The following is a 10,492-nucleotide window of genomic DNA, read 5'->3' on the forward strand; positions in this document are numbered from 1 at the left end:
CTCCCTCTCTCTCTCTCTCTCTCTCTCTCTCTCTCTGTCTCTCTGTCTCTTTCTCTCTTTCCCCTTGCTACCTTCCACCCTTTTTTTTTGACAGAGTTTCTCTGTGCAGTCCTGGCTGTCCTAGAACTTGCTCTGTAGACCAGGCTGGCCTTAAACTCAGAGATCTCTGTCTCAGAAGGGCATGTGTGGTTGTCTCATCCCCTTCTCTGCTCCTGCTTCCCTTCGAGGCTCTTTCATTGCTGGCTTAAAAGTCTTCTCCAATTCTAGACGTTTCTGTGACTACTTTTGATGTGTTGTGTTCCAGAAGGTTTGCTGTGAGCAGAACAGCAGTGTGGCGATTGTCACATGCTTCTTGAAGTTTCAATAAGTTGGAAAAGAACCACCAACTGCAATTTTTAAAAGATGTATTTATTTATTTGGTTTTTTGAGAAAGGGTTTCTCTGTAGTTTTGGAGCCTGTCCTGGAACTAGTAAAAGATGCATTTATTTTTATTTTGTGTGTATGGGTGTTTTGACTACACAAATATCTGTGTACCATGTGCGTGCAGTGCCCAAGGAAGCCAGAAGAGGGCATCAGTTCCCCGGGAACTGGAGTTACAGACAGTTGTGAGCTGCCATATGGGTGCTGGGAATTGAACCTGGGTCCTCTGGAAGACACTGCTCTTAACCACTCTGCCATTTCTCTAGTCCCACAAATGAGTTTTAATTATGATTTTACTTTTGTGTTATATGTGTGTATATGTTCCCATGTGTGTACAGGTGCCTTAGAGGTCAGAAGAGACCTTGGGATCCCCTGGAGCTAGAGTTCTAGGCAGTTGTGAACTGTGCCAGGTGGGGGTGCAGGGACCCAACTTCCGGTCCTGGCCAAGAGCAGCAAGTGCTTGTAATAACCAAGCCATCTCTCCAGCCCATATATCATGATGTCTAGAAAAGCAGCATTTATTATAAACGCTCCTCATTGATCTCTCTGAGATGCTTTCATGATTGTTTTGTTTTGTTTGTTCTCCTGTTGGTTGTGCCGGCAATAGGACTCAGTCCTGTGTCTGCTAAGCATTTGCCCTGTTACTGAGCCACATCGCCAGCTGTCTAGGTGATGCTGATACTTCCATCTCCTCCTCTCGGCTTGTTTCCTGTGAGATGTGTACTTTTTGCTGGGTGTGGTAGCTCATAGTTTATAATCTAGCACCTGGGAGGCTGAAGAAGGAGAATTGGGTGTTTGAGGGCAGCCGGGCAGGGCTACATGAGACCTTGTCCCAAGCAAACAGAAGGAGCCACTGAGATGACTTAGCCAGGAAAGGTACTTGCCAGCAAGCTGATGGCCTGAGTTTAATCCTTGGGACCCACAGGGTAGAAGGAGGGAACCAAGTCCTTGTTATTTTATTTTTTATTTTTATGTGTGGGAGTGCTTTGTCTGCATGTACGTGTGTGCGCCACAGGCACATACAAAAAAGGAAGTAAGATCTCTGAAATTGTAGTTAAAGATGGTTTTGAGCTACTGTGTTTGTGCTGGGGACTGAACCCATGTCCTCTGTAAGAGCAACAATTGCTCTTAACCCTGGAATCGTCTTTGTAGCCCTAAGAATCAACTCTTGCAAGTCACTTCTGAACTCCACATTTTCAATGTTACCTGTGTATGTGTATATAAACACATGCATACACTAAACAAGCAGATAATGTTTTAAAAAAATATTTGGATGGGTATGGTGCTGCTTGTTGGATGTAGAGACTAGAGAATCGTGAGTTCAAGATCAGCCCGCGCTACATGTCAAGACTCTGTCTTAAAAACTGAAAAAGGCTTTGAGCTGTACACCTCTCTCAACAATGTACAATACCTCTACCAGATTCTTTTGTTGTTATTTTTCTTTCTTTGGCTGTTGTTTGTTTTTGAGACAGGGTTTCTCTGAATAGCCCTGGCTGTCCTGGAACTCAGTCTGTAGAGCAGGCTGGCCTCGAACTCACAGAGATCTGCCTGCCTCTGCCTCCCAAGTGCTGGTATCAAAGACATGCACTACCACACCCAGCCCTACCAATTCTTTTTGTATAAGAGCTGTAGGGAGGTAGATACAGAAGGATCGAGCGTTCAGAGTGAGCCTCACCTACACCGAAAGTTTGTGTCCAGCCCGGGACACGTGAGACCCCCCATCCTGGTAATTAACAACAGTGAACATGGGGCTAATAAAGGGCCATGTCCAATTTTAGGTTATTTCAAGTGTCGTTATGCCTGGGACTCACTGAAGAGCTGCTCAGAGCTGAGGATGTACCTGCAGATGGAGTGTTTGCCTAGTGTGCTCAAAGCCCTGGTTCAACCCCCAGAACCCGCATAAATGCAGTGAAGTAGTGCATGCCTGCTGCAATAGCAGCACCGAGCGGAACAGGAGTCAAATGCCACCTTCGGTTACACATTGATTTCTAGGCTACCCTGGGATGTCTCAAAAGGAGAAAAGGGGATGAGGATTGCTGGGGAGATGGCTCAGCGGGTCAAACACTTGCCACACAAGCATGAAGCCATGAGGATTTGGGTTCTGATCCTTGTAGGTGTAAGGGCCAGGGTGCCACCAGCTTGTGACCCTAGCACACGGGGGGCACAGACAGGTAATACCCAGGGGCTCTCTGTCCAGCTAGTCCAGCCAAAATAGAAAGCCCTAGGTTCAGAGAGAAACTGTGTCCAAAAAACAAGGTGAACAGCAACAGAAGACACCTGTGGTGAACTTCTGGCCTCTGCATGCAAAAAAGAGCGGGCATACACACCCAAACCACCTCCAGAAAACGGTTTAACGTGGTGGTATTTATTAACTAGGGCCAGGGAAGCAGCCAGACAGGTGAGGGGCGCTGGAGTTTAAACATCATGGAACTTTGAAATAATCTTGAACTTTGGACTTGACAGGGTTAAGCGTGCCAAGATAGGAGTGCTGGGCTGCGAGAGGAGATGTTGCGACTTCTACAGTTTATACTTTAGAGGGGTAGATAGCTAATCTGGTCTCTGTTATTTCCAACATACAGGAACTTTTCTTCTGGTTTATTCTTGTCAATTTTGGGTTTTGTCTTTATAACATTTGGGGTGTGTGTGCACGTGCGTGTGCGTGTGTGTGTGTGTGAGCGTATGTGTCAGTGGGGGGGGGGGTCAGAGGAGAACTTGTAGGAATCATTTCTTTACTACTCAAACTCAGTCATTGCGTTTCACAAGGTCTTTTGCCCCCTCAGCCATCTTGTCAACCTCTTACTAGGTTTTGAACGTTAGCCTACAAAGTAACGTGTTTTGTTACAACATTTCCTACCTACATTTTTGTCATTATACTTTGTTCTTGTTCTTCTCCCCTCTCCCACTGCCCTTCCTCTATCCTTTGGTTTCTATTTTTCTGAGACAAGATTTTACTGACTGGCTTAGAACCCACTAAGTACGGCAGGGCACAGTGGTCTCAAAATTCCGGCAGTCTTGCTTCTGCTTCCTTAGTGCTGGGATTATAGGCCTGCAGCACTAAGCCCCGTTTACACATCCGGAAAAGTTTTGTCTAGGTGAGGGCTCAAAACAAACCGTCAGGATGTGAAAGGGGAATCCTAGGCTGGGGTTGTGGATCAGTTGGGGGTTCCATCCAGAACACTTCATAAATCTGGTGAGCTGGTGCAGGTCTATAGTCCTGGCACTACGGTCTCAGCAGGAGGATCGAGAGTTCAAGGTCATATTCAAATATATATAAAATCTGAGGTTTGCTTGGGCTAGAAAAAGGGGGGGGGGCTCCTGCTGTTAAGGTTGTTCAGGAGGCCGGGGCGTGTGGTGTGTAACTATTGGCCTGGCAGTGTGTGAGCTCCTCATTGTTATTGCCTGGACACAGTTGATTGCTAACACTTGCCATGTGGGAATGGGGAAGGGCTCTATGCTTTAGTTTATTGTTATTTTTTATATTTTCCAAATTTTTTTTATGTGTATGGGTGTTTTGCCTACATGTTTGGCTGTGCACCACATGCGTGCCTGGTGCCCACAGAGGTCCAAAGAGGGCATTGGATGGGGATCCAAAGGAACTGGAGTTAGAGACAGTTGTGAGCCACCGTGTAAGTGCTGGGAACCAAACTCACACCTTCTGTAAAGCCACATGTGCCCTGCACTGCTAACTCATCTCTCCAGGCCTTTAATTTTTTTATTAAATTTTTATCTATTTATTTATTGGGTTAGGTGGGAGCCAGTGCATGCCACAGTGTGCATGTGGCGGTCAGAGGACAGATGACTTCTGGGAACCCATTTTCTCCTTGCACCATGTTTAGTCTGTCATTCAAACTCAGACTGCCACTTTAACCGCAGAGCCATCATTTCTGTGCTCCTCCAAAGTGTCCTCATACTGAGGAAAAAAATGCGTTGGGATTCCTTTGGGTCTCTTTGGGACAAGCACTGATTCTGGGCTAAGACGAGTTCACACCTGCAGCAGGCAACTGAGGTAGTTTGGCAACAAAGCGGTTCTGGGGGCTGGGGGTCGGAGCTTTGGAAGGAATGACTTCATCTGCACAGGATAAATGGAGGGTGCTTCCTGACCAACGGAGTCAAAATCTCAGGCGTCACTTGCCTGGAAAAGGGAAATCACGGGATTTTCACCAGCTGTGTGTGAGTGAGTGAGTGTGTGTGTGTGTGTGTGTGTGTATGTGTGTGTCTGTGTTTGTTTTTTTTTTTTTTTAAGACTTGCAATGTAATTCGGCCTGAAACTTGCCCCTGCTTTCCTTTCAAGTAGAGGGGGTTACAGGTATGCAGCACCACACTGGACTTATGCAGGGCTGAGGAGCTAACCCCGGGGCTTTCTGGGTGCTGAGGAAGCTGTCTGCTAAGCTCTCTGCCGATTCCTACCATTGCAGTCCTGTGGGCTGGTTCATCTTTTCAGGCCATCTCATCAATAGCACCTTCCTCCACTCTGCCTCATCCCTTCCATTCTGCGCGTCTCTCCGCTCTTGCGGGGTTAGTCCTCTCTGCATACTAATGCTTTGCCTCTCCCACTAAATGAGAAAAACTGAAGCCGGCAAAGGCTTGACGTGGGCTGATGATAGGGGCGCCTAGGGTGAGGCTGAAGCCGTGTGTCGGAAAGATCAGGGACCCGGGTGCAGAATGATAGCTGCAAAAAGGGGGTGTCTGTGGATTAGAGAAGGGGAGCCTGAGATTGCATGGGGAAGGAGGAGGGGACTCCCAGCTCCAGCCGGTCAGCCTGGCTCCAGCCAAACCGGCTGCTTCCTGCCCTGGCTGACCCCCCACCCCGGAGCAGGACCCAGGCTGGGGAGTGAGGAAAGGCAGTGTGGGGGGAGAGCAGTACTTGCGGCAGGAAGATAAGTGCACTGGGACGAGAGGTCATCACGGGTCTCCTGTGTCCTTTTGGGGGTGTGGTTAGGGTATTTGGCAGGCCCTCAGGTGCCCCAGACTCCTACCTCAGAGTTTCCAGACTGCACTAATTACCTTAAATCAAAGTCTCCTTCCCGCAGCCCTCTAGGGACCGGCTTCGGTAGCACCTCTCCCATCCATCCATAGTGCGCCCCCCACTACCGGTGCCCTTAAATTGATGGGGAGCACATCTTTCCTGGACCCTCCCCTCAAACTGATTGGGGGGTGTTGGCAAATGAGAGGAAGGGCCCTCCCAGTCATCCCGAGGGCCCCCAGAAGCCAGACAGGAAACAGCCTCAGGAAAGAGCCACAGCGGTCTCCACCCCCGCCCTGGAGGTCAAGGCTGCGGGCGGCGGGGGAGTGTCCCCCTCCAGAGAGAGAGACAGAGACAGAGACAGAGAGACAGATAGAGACAGAGACAGAGAGACAGAGACAGAGACAGACAGAGAGAGAGACAGAGAGAGACAGAGAGACAGAGAGGAGGTGTCATAGAGATCCCATGGGATGCCTCACCCTTTCTGACACGCCTACCTTTTATTTACTTTTACTATACTTTGGTCCTCAAACCACTACTTCCACCCTCTCTGCTCTTTTTCTCAGCGCTAGGCTGCGCGCATAGTGGGTCTCCAGCACTTAACCTGCACGCTCTGATTGTGCGAGTGCTCACTCTGGAGGCCTTCGAGCTGGGATTGTTGTTGGGGGCAGGTGTGTGTGTGTGCGGCGGTGTCCGACAGGCAATCTTCCATCACCAAAGGCATAGATTTAACCCTGTCCTCCCAAATGCAATCCTCTGCTCCAACGAGATGGCAGGGCGCGCGTCCAGATGTGGAATCTCAGGTCCCGCTGCAAGGTCAAAGCAGGCTTTGTGTGTGTGGGGTGAGCATTTACACACATCTGTGAGGCCTGCTGGGTTCAAGCCTATCCGGAAGGTTCCTAGGATCCAGCCCCCCAACACGCACAATCGGGCAGCACGCACGGGTCACCCAACACCCCTGGACAGTCCTTGAGTTACACGCATGCCGCCCCTCCCCCTCTTGCAAACTTTCTCCTAACTTCCCGACTGGCTCAGTTCGGGCGCGCCCCCCCTCATGAATTATTCAGCAACATAGAGCCAATCAGCTCCCCCGCTCCCCCCCCCCCCCACACCGTCGAAGCCTGGGCTCCAGGGTGTAGGGAGTTAGGGAGGGCGACGCTGACTCGGGACTGTCTCCGCCTCCCGTGCGCCCCTCCCTCCTAGGCCAGGCGCCTCCCGGCCCAGTCTCAGCCCAGCCCCGGCCCAGCCTGTCTCCCTCCCTCCAGCTCGGTCCCCACTTTGGCTTCCACCCTCCTCTACCGCGAACCGCGCACTCAGCCCGGCGGCGCGTGAGCCACCAACCACTCCAGGGAGCGAGAGAGACCGCTAGCAATCGGCCCACCCCAGTCAGCCAGGGCGGGACCCCCGAAGCCCCGGAGGGACCCCTAACTCTCAGCCACGTCCCGATCTCCGCCCGCCCAGCAACGGCCACTGCCAGGACGTCCCCCCTCAAGACTGGCCTCCCCGCGCGCGCGCGCTGCGGCGGGGACGTGGGGGCCGCACCTGAGCACGGGTGCCCGGCGCACCCGCATGGGCCATCGCTGAGAGGCCCCCGACGGAAAGTCTCAGCAGCAGAGTCGGGGTGCATCCGCCCAAGGGAGGGTCAGACCTGGGGGGGCTAGGGCCCCCCAAACTCGGATCGTATTCAGCCAAAGTGAGGCGGCGCCATGGAGCTCAGAGCGCTGCTGTGCTGGGCGTCCCTCGCCACCGCTTTAGAAGGTGAGATTACTTGGGGGTGCCCCCTATTCTTGGGGTTTCCAAAATTGTGCCTCGGAGTGAAGAAGCTGGTCTCTCCCTATTCCAACTCTGGCACCCCTAAACACTTCGGACCAATAGTGCTAGAACGGGAGGGGGCGGGGGAAGAGGCGGCCTGGCGGGGAGTGGGGTTTTTCTTTTGTTTGGGAAAGAGATGGAGTCGAGAGCTGAGACCGGGGATCTTCCCATACCCAGTCTTCTAAACTCTCTGTCCTGATGCCAAGGCCCTTGGCAGTCTTCCTTTTCCTGCCCACCCTAATATTCAAAACTATCCCGAAAGTTTCTATCCATCCTCCACCTCTGGCCAAACTCCGGGGAAAAGTTCCTGGAGGGGTACTTGCAGACTGGGCAGACCCCAGCTAGGCCATAAAACAACCCCCACCACCAAATCCCTAGCATTCACACCTGGATCCTACAACCCCACACCCTAGTCATGGTGTCCCCATCTGCAGCCCCACTCAAACGCCAAAGGCTAGCCAGGCGGCTGACCTCGTGCAGGTCCCCCCCCCCCTTTTTTTGTTTTCCTCCAGCCTGTACTCCAACCTTTTGAATGCCATTTAGTCCTAAACTTTTCCCAAGCCTGTGGCTTTCTTCCAGCTGTGCAAGCCCACAGAAACTGCCTAACGCTGGCTTGTGTTGCCCTAATTCACCCCAGCTGGCCACCTTCTAGTCGGCCTCAGATTTCTGGGGCTTTTTTTCCCTCCCTATATTCCTCTCCAAATGCCTCTTGAAGATCTGTGGGCCTCTCACTTCTCATTCCCCCTTGGGGCTGCCCAGGACCTGTAAAACCCCCCTTCCCTGCTTCCCTAATCTCCTTTCAATGAATTTGGCTCCCCCACAACCTCCCTTGCTGCTTAGAATCAAAGGGGTATATGAGGAGTGGGCTACGGGAATGGGGAGGGGAGTTGCCGAAGGGAAGGATTCAAAGGCACTTGGAGAATCCTGCTCCCTCTAGGCTGGGCAGTGCTGTTCTGGCTGATCAAAGTGAGAGAATGGGGAGGGGGTGAGGGAAGGCTTTGGGGCCCCTGGAGAGGAGGAAGTCAAACGGGCAGAAAATCTGTGAAGTGTGTCGGGAGGGAAAGAAAGATGCCAACAGGAAATGCCCCTTCTCACGTGTGTTACCTGGGTGTTTCTCAAGCCCTCCCGCCAGCTGTGCCAAGGGGCATCGATTTTACTGTCCTTTTCACTTTTGATGGCCCGGCTTGAGCCAGATCTCCCCTCCCCGCCCCATTTATACAAATGGAAAGACCGGAGCTTTAGAAATATTAAAGTAGTTTATCATCCAAGGCCACGTCCCCCCCCCCAGGTGTGTAAACTGAGAGGCCACCCCGGGGGACCTGGAAAGGGAGTTGAGCAGCCGAGGTGGGCTGGAGGTGAGGGTGGGTAGGGAACCCAGAGGCTGTAGTGAGCTGGGGGTGAAGTGGTCTGGGATCGTGAAAGTGAGTCTGAGTTCAGCTCAGCAGGCTGAAGAGCAAGCCTGTAGCACAGACAGTGTGTAAATTGGAGACAGGAAAACACTATCCAGGCTGGAACAATGGAGGGTGGAGTGTTAGGCCTCTAGCCACCCCCTTCCCAGAACCCTGGCATCCTGTCCCCAATGTGCTCTCCTGGCTCCTGCCACCCACTGAGGGCCCCTAGGCTTCGCCTCCAGCTGGTCGGGTTTCTGCCTGCCCCTGCACCCATGGACATCACCCGGAGCTTTGAGGCCGCACCTCATCCACCCTATCTTCCCGTCACCCCTTTTCTCTTGCAGCCCCAAAGGGGAGGGCGGGACCTGGTCCCAGGTGTTCAGCTGGCTCCCCTGGGGGCCCACTCTCAATACTCAAATGTGGTTCCCTGACTTCTGCTCCCCCCCCCACACCCCAGGTTGCCCTAACCGCTTCAGGGAATTCCCCAACCCTCCCTTCCCTCTTTGTATTACCAGAGGCTTCTGCACTTTTCCTAATCCCCTACTGGGTCAGCACCCTGTCCCCTCCCCACAAGTGATCCCAGAGCCCTGTCAGGTGTGTTCATAACCCCCACTCCCCCCCCCACACCCCTAAAATCCCCTCCTTTTTCCTAACCAGCTCCAGATGTGGTGAGGCCTCTGCAGGAGCCGGGGTGGTAACCCAAGAGTCCAGGCTTCCAGAACTTACTCCTCAGATGGTGGCAAATGGGGGAGGTGCTGTGCCTCAGGCTAGGGCACCACCTTGAAGGAGAACTGGGGTGTCTGGTGTGAAAAGGGGGTGGGGCCTGGGAAGAGGACTAGAGTTGGGACGCAAGCCAATTTTGGCACGAAGGAGAGGGAATGAGGAGTCCAAGACAAGCCTGCCTGTAGGGAACCATGGCCTGGGCCAGCAGCCCCTTGCCCCAAGGGGCAAGGCCCGGCTGGGGATGTCCTGGTTTTCGTTTTTAAACAAGATTTCATGTCATTCATACCAGCTACAAATTCACTACGTAGTGGACCCTGGTCTCAAACTCTTGGTCTTTCTGTCTCCCAAATCCTGGGATTACAGAAATGTGCTGCCATGCCCAGTGGTTTCGCTTTCTTTCTTTCTTTCTTTCTTTCTTTCTTTCTTTCTTTCTTTCTTTCTTTCTTCCTTCCTTCCTTCCTTCCTTCCTTCCTTCCTTTCTCTCTCTCTCTTTCTCCTCTCTCTTTCTTCTTTTTGGTTCTTTGTTTTTGTCTTTTGAGACAGGGTTTCTCTGTATACTGGCTTGGCCTCGAACTCAGAGATCCATCTGCCTCTGCCTCTGCCTCTGCTGGGATTAAAGGCCTGGTTAACTGCAGCTCTTTTTGTGCTGCTGGGGATGAAGCACACTAAACAAGGAGCCGCGCCCCCAACCCCTCTGGCAAATGCTGAGGTCCAGCTGAAGAGCTACCTTCTTCAGACTTCCTGAGTGGTGGACTTTTAACTTCCAGCATGGCTTTCCCTCATCCTGCTGGGCACAGCCTCCTGGGAAGCCTAGATCTCGGAATCCCTAGAGGTAGTCCAGTGCCTACCAATTGCTGCTAGTGGAGCTGGTACTGGGAGCAGGAAGCATGACTCTTAAGGGCAATGGGATGGTGATCCATCTGGGAATGGTGCCTCCAGGCTTAACAACCTGCTTTGGATCCCCAGCACGCGTGTGTGCATAATCAGACACACACACACACACACACACACACACGCACGCACGCACGCACGCACACACATGTGATTTTCTTTATGTGGGGAAGAGAGAGAAAGGAGTTCAAGAGTTTTTGTTCTGCCAGGCGATGGTGGCACACGCCTTTAATCCCAGCACTTGGGAGGCAGAGGCAGGCAGATCTCTGTGAGTTCGAGACCAGCCTGGTCT

The 10,492-nt window shown here is 52.4% G+C and overlaps 1 protein-coding gene across 2 annotated transcripts in view; it reads left to right on the forward strand.

Annotated features, from left to right (window-relative positions):
- Positions 1 to 6,648: 6,648 nt before the first annotated feature.
- Positions 6,649 to 10,492, forward strand: part of Ephb4 (EPH receptor B4) — a 24,887-nt gene continuing 21,043 nt past the window's right edge. For both annotated transcript variants that reach the window (XM_026778173.1, XM_005371435.3), the window contains exon 1: positions 6,649 to 7,141. In XM_026778173.1, coding sequence (XP_026633974.1) covers positions 7,090 to 7,141 — 52 coding nt within the window. In that variant the 5' untranslated portion in view covers positions 6,649 to 7,089. The remainder of the gene's footprint in view (positions 7,142 to 10,492) is intronic.

This window comes from Microtus ochrogaster, unplaced genomic scaffold (assembly GCF_000317375.1).
Source record: "Microtus ochrogaster isolate Prairie Vole_2 unplaced genomic scaffold, MicOch1.0 UNK109, whole genome shotgun sequence".
NCBI classification, from domain to species: Eukaryota; Metazoa; Chordata; class Mammalia; order Rodentia; family Cricetidae; genus Microtus; species Microtus ochrogaster.